Source organism: Metarhizium brunneum, chromosome 1 (genome assembly GCF_013426205.1).
Source record: "Metarhizium brunneum chromosome 1, complete sequence".
Classification (NCBI taxonomy): Eukaryota; Fungi; Ascomycota; class Sordariomycetes; order Hypocreales; family Clavicipitaceae; genus Metarhizium; species Metarhizium brunneum.
Genome location: NC_089422.1, coordinates 538157 through 556475, shown reverse-complemented (window position 1 = coordinate 556475; position 18319 = coordinate 538157). Strand labels below are relative to the sequence as shown.

At 52.4% G+C, this 18319-nt stretch overlaps 5 protein-coding genes across 5 annotated transcripts; 2 read left to right on the top strand and 3 right to left on the bottom strand.

The window, feature by feature from the left end:
• Positions 1-626: 626 nt before the first annotated feature.
• AKT7_0 (Cytochrome P450 monooxygenase AKT7) lies at positions 627-2283 on the top strand (the record flags this gene model as incomplete). Its single annotated transcript, XM_014687411.1, has 2 exons — positions 627-1799; positions 1903-2283. 2 exons carry the CDS (start codon positions 627-629, stop codon positions 2281-2283), a joined length of 1554 nt encoding a protein of 517 aa, XP_014542897.1.
• A 974-nt stretch (positions 2284-3257) lies between these two features.
• On the top strand, positions 3258-8515 carry abcB_0 (ABC multidrug transporter B; the record flags this gene model as incomplete). Its single annotated transcript, XM_066129516.1, has 14 exons — positions 3258-3444; positions 3503-3585; positions 3661-4189; positions 4257-4483; positions 4544-4823; positions 4887-5120; positions 5195-5967; positions 6031-6193; positions 6250-6585; positions 6642-6765; positions 6821-6892; positions 6968-7783; positions 7844-8218; positions 8287-8515. The coding sequence occupies 14 exons, from the start codon at positions 3258-3260 to the stop codon at positions 8513-8515; spliced, it is 4428 nt and encodes a 1475-aa protein (XP_065985575.1).
• Positions 8516-9588: 1073 nt separating this feature from the next.
• Positions 9589-10565, bottom strand: arg-13_0 (Amino-acid transporter arg-13; the record flags this gene model as incomplete). The annotated part of the gene is made up of 2 exons (XM_014687413.2): positions 9589-10473; positions 10533-10565. 2 exons carry the CDS (start codon positions 10563-10565, stop codon positions 9589-9591), a joined length of 918 nt encoding a protein of 305 aa, XP_014542899.2.
• Positions 10566-12412: 1847 nt separating this feature from the next.
• On the bottom strand, positions 12413-13468 carry GATM (Glycine amidinotransferase; the record flags this gene model as incomplete). Its single annotated transcript, XM_014687414.1, has 1 exon — positions 12413-13468. The coding sequence occupies one exon, from the start codon at positions 13466-13468 to the stop codon at positions 12413-12415; it is 1056 nt and encodes a 351-aa protein (XP_014542900.1).
• Positions 13469-16632: 3164 nt separating this feature from the next.
• Positions 16633-17780, bottom strand: CARP (Polyporopepsin; the record flags this gene model as incomplete). Its single annotated transcript, XM_014687415.1, has 2 exons — positions 16633-17666; positions 17717-17780. 2 exons carry the CDS (start codon positions 17778-17780, stop codon positions 16633-16635), a joined length of 1098 nt encoding a protein of 365 aa, XP_014542901.1.
• Between the last annotated feature and the right edge of the window lie 539 nt (positions 17781-18319).

The window sequence follows — 18319 nt, the reverse complement described above, 5'->3', positions numbered from 1 at the left end:
CCCTTTATGTTGCTGCGGGCCGGGGGCATCATGAGATACTGATGCCGGCTATAGCATTACTATGGCATGAGGAAGGCGCTTTCCGGGATGCAGAGAATAGCGACAAACCTGTTCACAATACACGCACGCCGGTTTCAAAAAGAGTGTAAAGGCAATAAAAAAAAAGACACCCTCCTTGAACCGGAACAGAGTGCCGTCTTACAAATTTGTTGTCTAAGAAAAGCGGAAATTCGCAACCGATGTTCCTCAACCGGCCGTTAATCAACCATGTCTTGCTCACCAAGTCATAGAGATCGGTACTCCGTATCTGTAGGCTTGTATGGTTCCTGGTCCGAATTACTCCGTATCATAAGAGCATTGTTTAGTCGGAGCGTAGTGACTAGCACGACGAGGCATGATGCAATTCCGTTTACCCCAGCAATCACCTTTATTAAAACAATGTGAGCAAATTTTACGGAATTAATTCCATACCTGGTTTCTTGTAGTCGCCTTTTACAGAGCCCACCTTTGCCCCCAAGTCTACGACGCTTCTTGCCTCTTGCCGCGGAGTTTCAATTCACGCTAATCTACCCTACTGCAAGCTAATACCATAATTGAAACTTCAAGACGGTGGAAACATATTCAGCATGGCCCTCTACGCCCTTTTAGGCTTCTTCCCTCTCTTCGTTCTAAGCCTCGCAGCCGGTAAAGTTATTTACGCCCTGTTCTTGTCGCCATACAGAAACGTCCCAGGGCCAAGGCTTTGCAAAATCACACGGTACTGGGCCGTCTACCATGACATGTGGCTGCGCCGCATTGAAAAGATTTACGAGTGGCATCGCGAATATGGCGACGTTGTGATGGTTGCGCCAGGAGAAGTGTCGTTTTCCAATGCGGCGCTGACGAGGGAGATATACGGCTCTACCGGGCGACATCCCAAGAGTAAATACTTTGACAACTTCCTCATGTACGGCGAACGACCAATCTTCTGCACACTGGATGTGAGAGACCACCGCCAAATGCTCAAGCGAACGTTTACCTTTTACCAGCCGACCTCAATTTACAAGCCGGCCAGCCTGCAGCCCCTGTGGACCAATGTCAGGAGGTTTGTCGACCAGCTGAAGAGAGACATTGCGGTACAGCCGACGGTCGACGTCCTGCTCTACTGCAATTTCTACTCGTTCGACAACATCACGAACCTGGTGTACGGCCCCGAACTCTGCGCCCGCACAATAGGGGATGCCGAGTGCGAGGAGCGCGCGATACTGAAGGGCTGGAAGGAGGTCGAGGTCTGGAACAATCTCTCCTACAACTTTCCGCTGGTTCACAAGATGATTAGGGCCGTCGTCTCCTATGCCAGAAAAGACCCGGCTTTTCTGTCGGCCGAGGAGCGATTGACCGACTGGAACATGGACAAAATTGAGTCTGCCAGGCGGAATCCGGACAAGATGGTTGCCGGCTCTCTGCTGCACCAGCTGAGCAACATGAAGACGCCCGACGGTGAGGCGTTTCCCACATCATGGATTGCCGCCGAAATGCTGGACAATATCCATGCCGCGCAAACTACGGTTGCTCTCTCGCTCACGTATACGCTTTGGAACCTGGCCCGCCACCCTGAATGGCAGGACCGTATTCGAGCAGAGCTTCTTGCGCTGCCAGTCAAAGAAGATGGTTTGCCCAACTTCGACGACGTCATGGCCGCCCCAATCCTGGACGCTTGCTTTCGAGAATCCAGCCGACTGTGTCCTCTGTCGAGCGGAAGGGCCGAGAGGGTAGTGCCCGTTACCAAGGCATACAATGGGGTGGTGCTCCCAGCTGGGGTGAGTGAATTCTTTTGGAGCACTTTCTATCCCCTGCAGAGTTTTTTTCGTTTCTTTCTATAGACGGCGGTTGCTTGCGCTAACAATTGACCCGTGAATGCAGACCATTGTGTCAACGTCAACGCTGTCGATACACCACAGGCCAGACGTGTTCCCAGACGCCCACATGTACAGGCCTGACCGCTGGCTGGAGGCGGACGAAGCAACCCTGCGGGCTATGGAGTCGTGCTACATGCCGTTTGGCTACGGCGCGCGTCTGTGCCTGGGCAAGGCGTTCGCCGTGGCGGAGATCAAGCTCTTGATTGCGGGCATTGTGACGGAATTCCGACTTTGGGACGATCCTCAGTCGCCAACGACGGAGAGGAGTATGGAGCAGCTTGGGACGCAAAACGCCATGCCGCGGGGGCAGCGATGTGACCTCGGTTTTAGGCAACTGGCGGAGTGGGAGCGGGAGCGTGGCAATGGCACGCAAGGTGCGCCGTGATGGCGAGTCTGCAGGCTTTGCTCGACGAACAAGACAGACCACCAGAGTGTAGCAAATGAATGAGAAAACGATCTATCCAATAAAGTGTTCCGCATGCCATTAGCCATCACAGCGGGCAACAAAAGTGACTGGTGATAGACAGCTCAGAGCATGCGGTGTGCTGCAATTTGGGAAGGCCTTGGTAAATTGCAATTTGTGAGTTACGGAGTCAAGTACTCCGTACACCGTTGACCATTGTTCTCTTTACTCCGTGCTCCGTACCTGGCCCAGTCTGCTCTGGACCAGACTGGATTCTTCCCTATTGGTCCGTCACGGCAGCCGTGGCTCCGAACTCGTCTTTTTCTGCCGCTCGGGTGGCGCATGTGGCGTCTAGTTGCGAGCTGAGGCGATGATCAATATGCTGTGATCCAAGAGTCCAAGACAGTTTCGGGCCAGCTAGTACTCATACCTGGGCACTTGGGCACCCTGGCTACCAAATCTGCAAGTCTTGCTTCAATGTTGTCCAATGCCGAGTCCCACAGCGCATACCGGTCGTCATCACGCTTCACCCGCTGTCGTGTTCGCCGATATTTCGTCACCATGCGAATCTTTGAATTGTACAACAGCTGCTCTTACTAATAAATGTCTTGGCTCTCTGTCAATGTATCGTGGTAAATACGATGGTGGAGCACAAGGCCCCTAAAGGGGAAAGCTGGTCAAGATCAGATTGAAGAGTGGGAAGTTGGTGGGGTCCCTGCTCTGTTCACCCCGCGGGGTAAGCTCAACAAAGGCGGTTGGGGTGATCCCCCAAAATTTTACGTCTGCAGATGATGCGCGACAATTTCCATCATCACAATTCCATCATGTTGACGCGGTGTCTTTGGACTTGACACTTGCCACCTTCATGCCCTTTCCCCCATGATTACCGCGTACCAAAATCGCAATTGGCCTCGCCACCACTCTAGAGCCAAATCACGGGCTCGTCGATTCACAAAATGGCATCACCAAGGGGAAATGCTGTGCCCACCACCAGCAAACTCGCCAGCATAGCCGATAGCTCGTGCTCGATTGATGTTCACAACGTGTTTGGCCCCACAGTGGCATACGCTTGTCTCAATGGCTTCGACTTCACGCTGCTATTCGAAGAGAGCATCCTCACTCTTTTGCCTCTTCTGCTTACGGGTAAGAGAAATGATGGCCTCTTTTCTCGGTGTTCACGCTTGCTAAGTCAAACTTCTAGTTCTGATCCTCGTCCCCCGCGCCGTAATTCTTTGGAATACTGCTCCCAAAGTCAATAGATCATGGCTTTTTACGCTAAAACTTGTAATTGATACTTCGACCCCTTCTTTCGTATCGCCCAGACCTACTAGATAGTTAACAAATATGATGATGTCCTAGGTGACATTCTCTGTCTACATCGCCCTCCAGGTTGCTATGCTTGCTCTCTGGACACAGCCGAATACGCCTACGACTAGGCTCACCATACCACTAAGAGCCATCATCATCGCCAGTTTTATCTGGTTTGTTTACGTGTCGTACCTAGAGCACGTCCGATCTGTTCGGCCATCGACTATACTGTGTATCTACCTCGGCATATCTTGCTTGTTGGACATGGCTTGTGCGCGTACCGTCTTCTTCATTCCGGGCTACCATATCGTGGCGCCCATTCACCTCGCCAGCTACTTTTTCAAGTTGGTGCTTTTGGCCTTGGAAACAACTGAAAAGCGAAGGCTGCTTATGCTGCAATGGAGAAACACATCACCAGAAGCTACGGCCTCGTTTTACAGTAGAGTACTATTCGTCTGGCTAAATAGTTTGTTCCTCAAGGGATATAAAACGCTTCTGACTGTGGACACTTTGACGCCGCTCGACCAAGATATTCTTGATGCCTCTCGACCTACTAAGCTGGAGGAAAGATGGGGAAAAGGTAGTTCTTCTAGACGCCCCATTCCACTGTCAAGTCCGTCTTTCACTGACATCCACACACCTCGCAGCTGACAAATCTAGCAAAACCGCTTTGCTTTGGGTCTTTATTCGGCACTATAAGTGGGATCTGTTGGCTGGTGTCTTGCCGAGGCTGGCCTATGTAGGGTTCACTTTTGCTGAACCTTTTTTAGTCAAGAGAGTACTAGATTTCACCGTGGAACCGGATGGTCCCAATACGAGAAATTTCGGCTACGGTCTAATTGGAGCATATGCACTTGTTCACATTGGTAAAGCAGTACGATGTAGTTCCTATCCATTTGTATCGCCGCTCATAGTCTAATTGCATCTTCTGTAGTTGTCGCTGGCCTTGTACGAGCATATGACATATCGTGTCTTAACAATGTTCCGCGGCAGTTTAATCACCATTATTTTCGGCAAAACTCTTCGCCTCAGCGCCAGTGCTGTTCACGATGCCGAAGCGATAACATTAATGAGCGCTGATGTTGACCGTATTGGTCTCTGCATGCCAGTTCTGCATGATTCATATGCCAGTCTTGTGGAGCTTGCCCTGTCCCTATGGCTTCTCTACAGGCTCCTCGGCATCGCCGTATTCCCCCCAACCGGCTTCATTATTTGCAAGTATAGCCCGGTTCAAGATATTAGATTGTCGTAGTTGCAAAACGCTAACATCCCCCAAGTGTGTCTTTCTATTGGCATTCCTATTGCCTCTGCAGCCGGAAACGCTCAAGTACCATGGCTTGAGGCAATTGAAAAAAGGTTGGCTGTAACATCCAAGATGTTGGGAACAATGAAGGCGATTAGGATGGCTGGCTTGACAAAAACCATTCACGCAATTGTGTCGAATCTCAGAATCAAAGAAATCCGGTCCTCACGCGCTTTTCGTCTCTTGTCCGTGTTACAGACTGGCGCTGGTGAGTCTCGTCGCTCCCACACTCCGCCCGGAGCGCCTCCTCTTTTTAGCACTATCTAACTCGAGTGTTGACAGCAAACTGCACATTTACTTTTGCTCCCGTCTTAGGTCTTGGGACCTTTACCATCTTGGCAAAAGTCAATAATACAGAGACCTTGACGGAAGGTGTTGCTTTTGCAGTTTTGAGTCTGTTCCAATTGCAAGACAGGCCTGTCATGTCCCTGCTGCATGGCTTCGAGGACTTTCAAACTATCATCAATGCGTTTTATCGTGTGCAAACCTATATCCTGTCCGCTGAGAGAGAAGACTTCAGAGTCATTCCTGTTCAAAAGTCTGGCACGTCATCCGATGAAAACCTACCGCAAAAGTCCGACACAAATGTGCCTGGAAATGGTATCCTGAGGGGGTCTGAAAGCCTCGATACTTCTACTTTCAGTGCTGGCGCTAGTGCTGTTAGCTTGAAGGATGCCGCAGCAGGATATTCCGAAACAATGGTTGTTAAGGACATAAATCTCGAAATCGCTCGCGGCAAGATAACCATGATTGTTGGGCCTGTTGGTTCTGGTAAATCAACATTGCTACGGCTAATCCTGGGCGAACTGCCCGAAGTCTCTGGTTCTGTTATCTCTGACTATTCTAAATGTGCATTCGCTCCCCAGTCGCCTTGGATAACCTGGGGCACGGTGCAAAGCAACATTTTAGGAATGTCTGCTTGGGACACAGAGTGGTATAATACCGTTATTCGCGCGTGTTCGCTAGATACTGACTTTAAAGACTTGCCGGACGGAGACCAAACAAGAACTGGTACGCGAGGCTCGCGTCTAAGTGGCGGCCAGCAAATGCGTTTGGTGAGCAGAATTCGTGATGTCTTGTTTCGGAAGTGGTAGAACTCAGGCGCTAACTAGAGGTAGTCATTGGCTCGTGCTTTATACTCCAGGAACCCACTTATCATCTTGGATGATGTCCTCACAGGACTTGATCGGCAGACCGAAGCCAGCGTTCTGGAGGCTGTCTTTGGTGCTGGTGGTGTTCTCAAGAAGACCAAATCAACTGTCGTTCTTGCCACAAATTCAGGTACCGTAATCCATCTGAGGCCACGACGCCATGTCTACTTACTAAGTACTATTCAGTTGGTCATCTTCGTTTTGCCGACCACATCGTGGTCCTCAACAAGGAAGGTAGCATCGCTGAGCAAGGTACTCTTGAGCAAGTTTCCGCGTCTGGCGGCTATGTGCAGCGACTTGCAAGTCTGCCAGCCGTTGAGACGTCGCGGCAGGAGTTGCTGGAGTTGCCGGAAGAAATCTACCAGGAACTTGGTCTCTCCAATGAGGAAGACGAGCTGGGGTCTGCACGCAAAACAAGCGACTTCCAGGTTTATGCGTATTACATCAAAGTTGCTGGTACATGGACGTTTTCCATTTATATATTCATCTGCGCGGCTTACACCTTTGGGCTCAGCTTCCCCTGTAGGTGTTCTCGAGTCCGTCCTTTTGTCAACCTATTAACTCTGTTTTTCCTTTAGCAATATGGCTGCAATGGTGGACCGACTACAATGCAAAGCATCCAAATGAGAACATTGGATACTGGCTGGGTATATATTTTGGCCTCGCCGCTTTGGCGGTTGTAGGTTGCATGGGATCTGACTGGTACGTTGGCTGTATCACAAGGCACGGCGAAATAGCTCAACTAATTGCCTTTTAGGGCTTTCCGTATGATGCTGGTTCCGAAAACGTCACGGAAATTTCACCAGCTTTTGCTTGATACAACCATGCAGTAAGTACTGATACCTTTTTTTTCGGTTGGAGAGGGCTATCCTCCGTTCGATGGCAGGTACTGATGATCTTCTAGCGCAACAACGTCATTTCTCACATCGACCAACGCTGGATTAACTACAAACAGGTTCAGTCAAGACTTACAGCTGATTGACAGCGATCTTCCGCAATCTCTTGACGAGACCGTTATGAATTTCCTTGGCGTCATCACCTCGGCCGTACTGGTGTTCACTGGCTCTGGATACATTTCTGCTTCCATTCCCGTTTGTGCAGCCCTCATCTTCCTTATTCAGACGTTTTATCTACGAACTTCCCGTCAGCTGCGATTGCTCGATATTGAAACCAAAGCACCACTATTTTCTCACTTCATTGAGACTCTAGGGGGTATCACTTGCATCCGCGCATATGGGTGGTCTGCACAGTACATGGATCAGAGCTACGACGCTCTTGACACCTCGCAGAAGCCATACTACTTGCTATGGTGCATTCAGAGATGGCTGACCCTGGTTCTGGATCTGCTGGCAGCTGGCATTGCCGTGATGCTGGTTGCGTTCGCAACAATGGTTCACAACGGATCAACTGGATTGCTGGGTGTGGCTCTTTTTAACGTTATTAGTTTTAGCGGCGTTCTCCAAAGTTTTGTCACACAATGGACACAGTTGGAGACGGGCCTTGGTGCGATTGGCCGCATAAAAGCCTTCGTTCAGGATACCAAGCCGGAGAATTCGGATGGGGAGGTGGACGACTTGCCAGACAATTGGCCGTCAGCCGGCTCTATGGTCTTTGACAATGTTTCAGCCTCGTACGAGGCATCCTCTAAGCCTGCTATAGATGGATTCAACCTAACAATTAAGCCGGGAGAAAAGATTGCCCTGTGCGGACGAACTGGAAGGTGAGCTTCCTCTGCGCAGTTCATGCCACAACTTGAATACTAACTGAAAGATTTCTCTAGTGGCAAATCATCGCTTCTCTTAACGATTCTTCGCATGCTTGAGCTGGATGCAGGCAGCATCATGATTGATGGGCACGATACCAGCAAGATATCGCGCGAAGAATTACGACGGCGCCTGAACACATTGCCCCAGGAACCGTTTTTCCTACACGGAAGTGTGCGAGAGAACGTTGACCCGCTGCACATATCTACTGATGAGCGCATCATTGAAACTCTGCGTGCTGTTCAACTTTGGGATATGCTAGAGAGTCGCGGCGGGCTGGACGCGCCAGTGAGCGAGGACTCTCTGTCCCATGGTCAGCGGCAGCTATTCTGTCTCGCGCGTGCGATTGCGCGCCCAGGCAACATTGTCATTATCGACGAGGCAACAAGCAGGTATGAATCGAATGATGTAGTCAATAGCTTGCTATCTACAGAATACGGAATTGCTAACAATGTGGCAGTGTTGATTCGGAAACAGACGAACTCATGCAGCGGGTACTGCGGCAGGAGCTTGACGGGCGTACCCTGATAGCCGTTGCCCACAAGCTACACACCGTGACGGACTTTGATCGGATCGTACTGGTTAACAAGGGAAAGGTGGTTGAATCTGGAAACCCACAGGAGCTTCTGGCGAACCCAACGTCGGCATTCTACAAGCTATACACGAGTGGAGGCAGCGCTGCCGAGTAAACAAAATGCGCGTTCTTTTCTGTTCCCCTTTCTCTTTGAAGTTTAGAGCCAATGCAAGAACACATGATATACTATGCTCTAGCCAGTCTCATTACTAGGATACACGAATGGGTGAGCGGTTATACAATAATGCTAGCGGCGGGGGAGGGTATCGTCGACCCGCTTCGCCATTGCGACCAGACTTCAGATGATCGATGATTACGGGGCCTATCCCGCCCTTAGCTTGAATTGATGCTTGTTATCCCTGTAGCCAAACCCCTCCCCTGCAACGAAGATCAAGTGCCAAGCTCTGACTTGGGGTGAATGCCCAGGCTTGTCTAGCGACCCGGTATACCGTCGGCCATGAATCTGTCCAGGAATCCTTGTGTGCTACGCTGACCATCCATGGCTCTGGTCCTCCACCCGCCTGCCGTGTACATGGGCACGGCTCACCACAACAAGCTCATCGCATTGTTTTCTGCTCCGTAAGATGTTCTAATACTCCCACCCGAAAGCCTAGTATGTCCGCAGTCTAAAAAGGAAGAAATGATCCACATGGCAGAATCTTAAACCATCCATGTGGAGCAAGACTATGTAAATCCAACCTCGCAAAATTGATACTAGAGGCTTTGCACACCAGACGACTTATCACTCCTCGCAGAAACACCCCAGAAACGGAATGACTATAAATAGCAGACATAATATTGAATTCAACAGCAAGAGCATTATGAAAGGGTCCAATGTCTTACTTCATTCACCACTTTGCGAGGTATAACCCGACATTTAAGATTCCTCATCATCAAACCCCCAAGTAGGAAGTCTTGTACTCCTGTACAGGCTCCAAATCCGACGAGCTGGCAGCTAGCTACGCACTAGAATACAAAGAGAGACAATTGGCCCGTTGCACGGAACAAGGCGTGATAATATATGTGCAATATGGGCAGGGCTGACGCAGGATCTAGCACTAACCCGTCATGTTACCATGACTCTCGCCGCTACATACTGTCTCAGTCACACTCCCACCCACACAACTTCTTGTCTCCCGCCCCGGACGGTAAACCACCACGACATGTGACGCGAGGCGGCTGCGGGACTCAGTGCAGCGGAAAGACACGTTTCAAGCCGTCAAACGACATGAAGATGAATGCCGAGCTAGGCGCGGACCGGAGACATGTGATGCCACAGCCGCGATACAAGCCGCGCAGCCCGTAGCCCCGCCAAAGAGCCAGGCCCTCGCGCCAAAAGGTAAGTTGACGCTCCTCCACCACGCGCAGCCCGCCCCCGGCCCGCGTCTGCACCCGGGACTTGATAGTGTCGGCCGGGAAGAACAAGAGGTTGTACGAGACGCCGGCCGAGGCGCCAGCCACAGCCTGCTGCCACAGCGGCAGCGGCCTGCGCAGAATATCCTCCCTCTGCGAGGGCGACGCGGCAGACTGTTGTGCCCGGGCGTAGAACGCGGCCGTCACGGCCTCCTTGGCGCCGAACCAAGCCGCGCCGCCGCCCGTCTCCCTGATCAGCGTGCCCACCTGGCCGCGCCAGAAGCCGAGCAGGCCCCCGTGGCGGAACACGTCCCGGATGACGCCGAGGGGCCCCGCGGCGGCGTCGGCCGGCGCCTGGATCCGGCACTTGACCAGCTCGACGGGGTTGAGGACGAAGGAGGCGAGGGCGCCCGCGAAGGCGCCCGTGGCCAGGAGCGCGGGCAGCGGCAGCCGCTCGCCTCGGGACGCCAGCCCGCACGCGTACAGCACCTCGCGGCCTGCGCTTTCCAGGGCGAACAGGCTGCTGGTCTCGAGGGCGGCGCCGACCAGCGGCACGCTGATGCCGTGGTACAGGCCTAGCGCGCCGTGGGACTTGAGGAACTGGCGGAAGCAGTCGAACGGGCCTGCGTAGCGGAGGGGCAGCTGGTCCGGCTGGCTCTGGAGGCGCACCTTGACTGTGTCGAAGGGGTACTCGATGTATTTGCCCAGCATGCCGGCGAACTGGGCCGTGTGAATTTGCTGCCTGGCGCCAAGGGCCGCGGTTGAGGGGGGAGACTTACCGTTCCGTAGAGGACATCTTCTACGGGTTCCATCGGCGGGCGTCTTGGACGAGCGCTGGGGTGAGGACCCGGACGGTGGGTGCTTTTTGCTATGAAGCGGATTGGAACGTCGCCAGGAATGTTTTTCCCATTTTGACTTGAAACCCTGCGCCCCTCATGAGGAGGGGATAGAAAAATACGGTGGAATCCGGTGCCGTGAGGCGAGCGCGGCGGTCAAGGTTTGTTGTTGATGACGCTGTCGGAGGATGATGGGAGAGGCAGAGTGTCTCGACTCTCGTCTCGCGCATCATGCTGCCAAGGGGCGGTCAATGGTTCGGTCAGCAAGCTGCGGGGGACGACAGAATAGGATAACAGGGAAAGGGGCTTTTCTGGCGCTACCATGCTGCTCCGACAGTCGTCATCTTCTCACGGCATCACGACATGGCGGCGTCGCGGCACAAAAGGTCGCGACCGATACGGCAAAAGGGGCCAGTCTCGGGCTGGTTCCGATTCAGGACAAGATGGTAGTGGCGCGAAAAAGAAGGGGGGAAAAGTGACGTGCCCATGACAGATGTGTTGCAGGAACGCCCCGAGGTGTTTGGGTCGGAGTTGACGTTTCCCGCGAACCCCCACGCGGCCCCGTGGCTTCGGGACATGGCGATCAATTGATCTCTGGGCGGCAGCGGGGCCACTGCCGTCTGGGTGCTACGCCAGCCGCCAACCTGCACATCCCAATCCAACTTGATATTGAACTGATTGCATATGCGGATCTCTGGGGCGTATCCTCTGTATGTGCATATGCAACTACATGCCTAGATCCCCGGTGTGGCCGTCGTGCAGAAAGGCAGCTGTGCCCGAGCGCCAAGAGACTAGTAGTTGACAGCTGCCGAGCCGCCAGGGGTTGCATGTCATTGCACAGCATTGTTTGTGACAGGCTTGGCGTCATTGGTCACATGCAACGCCAGCTAGTGAGCGCCGCTTGACGGGTTTGTGCATCCATGTCAGTCTTCACCTGTTGGGAACCGACTGACCATGCCGGAAAAGGGAAGCAGGTTTTAGTTTTATTTCAACCGTCGACGTTTCTTTTTGTCCCTCTCATCACCATGAGGCGGGCCAGCATTGGACATTCACACTTTTCACACCATTGACGAGAGCCCTCAATTGGCGCCAATTGGTTTCAAAAGAGGGAAAAAAGATCTGCTCCGCCAGTCAATCGGCAACGGTGGGTCCATGCTTGCCTTTGTTCCGCATGTCCCTCTTTCCATGGCAGGGATCGACCGCAACGACACATCACAACATGTCTTGTGTTTGCGTATACGGAGTACGTAACTGAGACTTGCACGTCTGTCTGGTCTCGTTTGCTGCGGCCGGAGACAAACCAGGCAAAATATTGCGACCAACTGTTCGCCACGGGGTTTTCTGGCTGCGCAAACCGGACACTGGCGGCTCATTTCTGTTGACAACGCCTTCCTCTGTTGCGATTCCGATGGAGTAGGCGAGACATGAGGGATATTATTTTACCCCAGGTGCCGTATTTTTTTTCTTGGGCCGTTTAATGGATCCCGCTAAGACTTGCCTGGTTGCAAAAGAAGAACGGGGAAAAAAGCATGCCCTTGGACCCGCCTCCAGCGATGAAGTATCAAATAAACTCATACCAGACTCAATGCTATTTCGGGAAATACCTGCATACATGGCAGATTGTTACGCCGCATCAATAGCCGATCCAGTCACCCCCGCTGGCCTGTGAGAGCCGTCACCCAGACCATGTGCTACATTGGGCTCACCGCGTCGCAGCAGCACACTTGACATTGTGCAACAAAACTTCTGGGCACACTGTGATTCTTTGACTATCAACACAGTTTCATAGCCGGCTACTGCTACTCTGTCCCACCCGGATCCTCCTACCCGCGCACCAAGTCCACCGTTGCGCAGTGAAACGAGCCTCCGAGACAATTGACGTGCTGAAACGGCAGCATGATGGGCTCCATGCCAAACTCGTCGCGGAGCCAGTCGGCAAACTCGACGTCGTGCTCCTCGACAAAGATCTGCCTCTCGTTGAGGCTCAGCGCGTTGAGCACCAGCCACGGCGAGCACATGTACATGGGCGGGCTCGGGGGCGCGCGCGGCTTGGGCTTGATCGGGCACGGCCGGAGGTCCCAGCCGGCAAAGACGGCGTGCCGGCGCAGCTCGGCCTCGGACACGCGCTCCGGGTTGTACACGGCCAGGCCGCGGCGCAGCGGCAGGATCGTCGTGTCAATGTGCATGGCGTGGTCGTCGGTCGTGCGCAGCACCTCGACCGAGTAGCCGTCGGGCACCTGCGCGCGGAGGTACTCGACGCCCTTCATGTTGGTGACGTGGCTCAGCTGCCCGACGAGCGTCTTGCCCAGCCGCATGAAGTCGGCCACGTCGGCCGCCGGCCGCGTGTTGTTGATGGTCCAGCTGGGGCTGCCGTTGGGCGCGCGCGTGCCGTCCACCACGGCCTGGTCGTAGATGGTGTCCTTGCCGATGATGGTCGGCGCCCGGCAGATGCGTGCCGCGCCGCCGCCGCCCGACGACAGCTCGCGCAGGATGCTCGAGTAGCCGAGCTCGACCTCGCGCCGGCGGCAGGCCCACGCAAAGGGGGACTCGATGAGCGTGTTGCCCACCGTCATCAGCGTGTCGCGCGGCATCGACCCCGTGTAGCCCCCGACCTTGAGCCAGTCCACCTCGTCCGGGCGGTAGACCTTGACGCCGTGCTGCTGCAGCACCGCCGCCAGGTTGTCCAGCTCCTCCTGCGCCTTGGCCACAATGTCGGCGGGGAACGGGTTTCCCGGCCGGAACTCGTCGACGTGCTCGGCTGGCATGCTCGCCTCGAACACGGCCCGTGGCTCAGACGGGAAGGCCGAGTGCTCTGCCCGGCCGACAATGACGGCCTTGAGCGGGGACCACTCGTTGTCTGCTGAGATGAGCGTAGACATGGCTGGCTGCGGTGAGAGCTAGTAATGGGTAAAGGGGTAGTAAGGAAGGTCGTCTTTGGCATGGGAGTAAATTGTATGCCCGTGTTGACAAGAAGTGGCTCAAGTATTAAGTGTTGGGCGAGTTTGCCCACTCCCTCATTACCGCCATACCGCGCAGCATCATTTCAGTCATATTCGATCATTCGTACAAGACATACTCCGCATGTGTTGATCTCCGCTGAGACTACGGAGTATTTCTCAGGTGTGTGCCACCAGACAGGTTGGCGTGCAATAACAGGAGGCGTGTTGTATGTACGGGTGGCGTCTGCGATCTGCCATAAAACAAGATTGATAATTTTCAGCCTCCCCTCTTCATCGCCGTCGTGTCGATCTGGCGGCGATGTCTCGGCGTGCACTGACTCCCCTGGCTGTAGACGGCACGGGACAGGGCACGCAATCCTCACAACGACATACCACGGCTTACTGAAGACGCGGACGATCATATCATCCATGCATATAGTACCCAAGTACAGTCAGCGTTTCATTGCCTGCGTAGGTACGGAGTGCATGCGCCTAACGTCTGTAAACTGTCATTTTTGCTTTTGTGTGCTGCGTCACTTCCGAAATCAACGACGCCGCAAAGCCCACAGGATCCGCGCCTGGCGGGAAAATCGTCTGGCTGGTCGGACTGCCATGTGAGATTCAGTGAATGGGTTAATTAGGCAGACGCCCGAGCCGTGGGTTAATACCAGGGGGCTCCGGTCTGCATCGCCGAATCAGCACCACAAGAGTCTGGTGCAATCTGGCCATAGGGTAGGTCACGCTGTAATTTATTTCCAACGGCGATGTTATCAATTGTTGTATGGGGTGTGAATAGACCAGCCAGCTTAGTTTCGTGACTTTTCTTTGAGTTGTTGATTTTGTCCGTGCTGATATTCGCTCCTTGAGTCGAACATGACTCCGTGGTTGTCCGATACTGCTTGCCAAAGCGTTATAATTGGAGTTGGCCGTGACCAACGCTCGCTGGCCGCGCATAGATCCTTGCAATGCGACGAGACAAAATTTCTCCAAGGATCATCTTGCACCCATTGCACGTAGAAAGCCAATGATCTTCATGGAAGAGTTTCCCAGCCATCACCGTTTCACTTCATACGGGCAGTCGATAAGAGATTATAAAAGTCTAAAATGGTTGTCGGAAGCAAGCAAACTGAACAACGAGATTGCGAGGTCCGAGTGCTCTCCTCGTAAGAAAGATTCGTTGGCTTGATTCACATTTCTCAACAGTCAAGTGCGTACGCGGCGGCAACTGCAATCACATGGAACGATACATAGTGTCAGAGAGCATGCAAAATGTTTTTTTGGGACTAGCTAGAAGCCGAAGCCGCTTGAAGTATCTAAACACAAGGTGGCCACAAAGAACTTCCAGTTTTGGGATACCCAACGAATGTATATCTGCGATACACAAACGGATTGTACCCTACAGAGAAAATATGGATGAGGAGCTGATAGAACTATATCGACAAATGGTGGGTTGCTACGTCAGTCGGTGAAAATACAAGTTCGGTCCGTTGTCAACGGCATATCTGGAAACTGGACAGTTGTTAGCAACCACTCTGAACATGGTACATGTCTCGCGAGATGAAATAGTGGAAGATACACAAAATCAGGAAATAGTTGAGTAATGTTCGTAATCAGGCCACTCTGACGAGTGTCATAAGCCGCGGTAATTTCACAAGGGAAAATTCATCATAATGGTCACAGAAAATAGCAAAAACAGGAGAATGGCAACAACTTACTCGGCCTGGGTAGAGGAGGACTCTTCTGATCTGGGCCAAAGCGCCATCGGGGATGCGATGCAGCGCCGTAGCGGTGTTGGCTGAGAGGAAGAAAAATGTTGAGGGACGGAAAGGAAATATTTTGCGGTACAATTTTCTTTTCAATGACCAGATCACGTGAGATCTCTCGCACGAGCCACGCAGATGACTAAGAGATCACGCCGATCCAAAGTGGAGAATGTATGGGGTACCGAGCCGGGACCCTGGCGAGATGCGTGGCTGTGGCTGTGCTATTCCGTTGCCAACGACTCCAAACGCCATGGAGCAAGGGAAAAGCAGCTATGGTGATCATGATAGGAGATCAACTGAGTCCTCCATACAGTCTACTACGTATTGTGCTATGGATTATGAAAAAAAAACGGAGCGAGTAATTGCTCCGCCCTGGCTGCGTGTCAGGCCTCAACTTGACGTCTCTTCCTTAAGGCATCTCCCAGGTCACTGAGCATTACATCAGGTCTTTGAGGCGCGGTGCAGGCTGCAACATGAAAGAATCACGGTATTGGCTCTTCAGAGAATGTACGAGTGGGAGATTGAAACGCTGCTAAACTACGGAGTAGCCTGGTTGCAAATAGTTTGATGTAGCTCCAGGGGCCACAGAACAAGCACCGGCTGGTTGCTTGGGATGGTGCCAATCTCCTTAGCAAGCCCATTGTTTCTGCGACTCACGCGACGGGAAGAAGGGGATTCGCTCAGAAGTATGCCACATCGGCAAGAGCCGCCTCTGCACCGAGTACGGAATATACAGAGTGCATATGTAGCCAATGCAGAAGTGCTGATACCCGACGTTACATGACAATGACATTGTCAGGTAGAAGCGTGGCGGTTCAAGCAACGAATCCATTCGCTGACCTTGCAGGGTCTGAGGGACGTGGTAATAGGACATAAAGCACGTCTCAGTCTTCGAGGAATAGGCACTTCAAATTAGTAATTTGCGGAAATAGCCCCTTGCCCTCACAGGCCATGCTGTCGCGCGACATGCCGAGTCACAAATGTCCCAGCACAGGCTCGCTGATTTCATTGTCCAACCTATTTCTTCATATTATCAGGTCACATTGAGCACGTGTTTTTCGACCCAATACCCGAATCACCCCGGGGAGTTGGCATTTTGTATTAAAGAAATTTATGATCAAAAGTAAGATATTAGTAGAGTCCTGGACTTTGCCGGAACTACAGCGAACTGGATTCCCCTTTCCTGAGTCCTGACCAATAATGCTTTCCTGAAGACGTAAGTGAATTATGTTTGTTGGAACTGACTAGTTGCCCATCATGGTGTTGTCTCCCAAGCGCTTGCAGCCAACTCCGTGAACGCGGCGCAAGTCATTTATTGCGAGTTTAGGCAGACGATTCCCACTATCGAGCCTCCATGACCTGGCTCGTCATGCCGATGAGCGAATTTTCTTTGTCGAGAACAACACCAAAGTGTTTCAAGGTGGTGTACCCGAGGATAAAACTGACATTGTCCTCATCAGCTTGGTTTCCCGAAAACGAAGACTTCCGAAACTGAAGGTTTGGTCTTTGCGAGAGGTTTTCAAAGGAAGTGCCAATGTTGCTAATGGCAAGGTAGCATTTATTCTTGTCGCCCCCAATAGCAGTGTTGTTGTCGGCGGGCCACCTGTATATGTCGACGGGGATGGTGATGTTGACGCCTGCCAGTGTCAAAATCATAGGATCCAATGCAGAGCACGACGAAAGAACCGGGAGGCCTGTATTATCGTCTACAGTTGCTCCTGTTAGATTCAGCAGGTGGTTGAAGCTGCTGGTAGACAGCAACGTTGCCGTAGAGCCATGGTCAATGATGCCGGCTTTAGCTGACAACAAGCTGCTGTCGCCGTAGGCAACGCTGGCATCAAATCCCCAAAATGTCTTGGCCACTGCGACTTCTGTAATAGGGGCGTACGTGACGTTTGTCAGAGACGTTGAGCCAAAGGTGATGGCTTGCTTGACAATGGTGACAGTTGCGCTTTCAACATGTCCCTGTGAGAATAAATTATCTGGAACGGTGGGAATCGTCTGGCTCTTATCCGGAGTCAGAGTCCCCAGGGTGAGGTCGGTGGGACCTAAACCAAGAAGCCCGTCAACTTCAGTGACTCCAGTAGTTGTATTTGCCACTCCGATACTCTGATTAAAGTCGGCTCCGCTTATAGTCAAGATGTCGTTGTACTCGAGCCCGGAAAAGCTGCCGGAACCATAGGTTACGGCCACAGAATCAGACGTCTCCTGGCTGGATGAGGTGATGACATATGCCTTCTGAGCACCAATCCATGTATTGGATGAACCCGGGTCAAACAGCAGCGTGTACTGAGTATCAGGCAATCCAATGTCAATGTTCACTGCGCCATGTGTAAACATGTCCGTGATGGGTAGATTGAGCGACGCAAGAGTATCTGAAAAAGTTTAGCCTTTCTGATTCACTACAGGGTGTTACTTAACAAACCTGGAAGTTTGGCCAAGATAGCCATGCCCACGGCAGTCAGACTATTTCTGCCGTGCTTCTTCATTGTGAAAATGAACAATGCAATACGATCCGTGCGCCTAGTCCCTGCATCAAGAAAACTTTACAGAATGGGCTGGAGTCAACACCGTGCGATATATAAGGTGAGACGAATCAACATGCGGACATAGGCCACCGGGGGTAATAATGTGAATAAAGAATCGTCAGAACCAGCGATATATTGTGATGGGCTCGCCGTTTACAGCAGGCAGAAATGTCTTGGGCTAAAATTGGCAGGAAACCATTGTGTACACTCGGATTTCACACCCTGTCTTGGAGCAATCGGGGCCATCTTTGTGATGAGACAAGTTTAATTCGCTTGCTGAATCAGCCCTGCTAGTTTAAAGGATGGGTATAAAGAACCAACCTTGGTCGTGTTTTCATTTCTTATGTCTGGAATTAATCTTGGTGAACACGCCATGCCGTCGTTCTGGCAGGTTATTGGTAGTCACTCCACAAGCTCGCCAGCATCTGGTGAGATTTGGAGACGGTGGCGGGTTGAACTGCGTCGGATGAAGAAACACAGCCAGCCACAGGTTAAGGCGA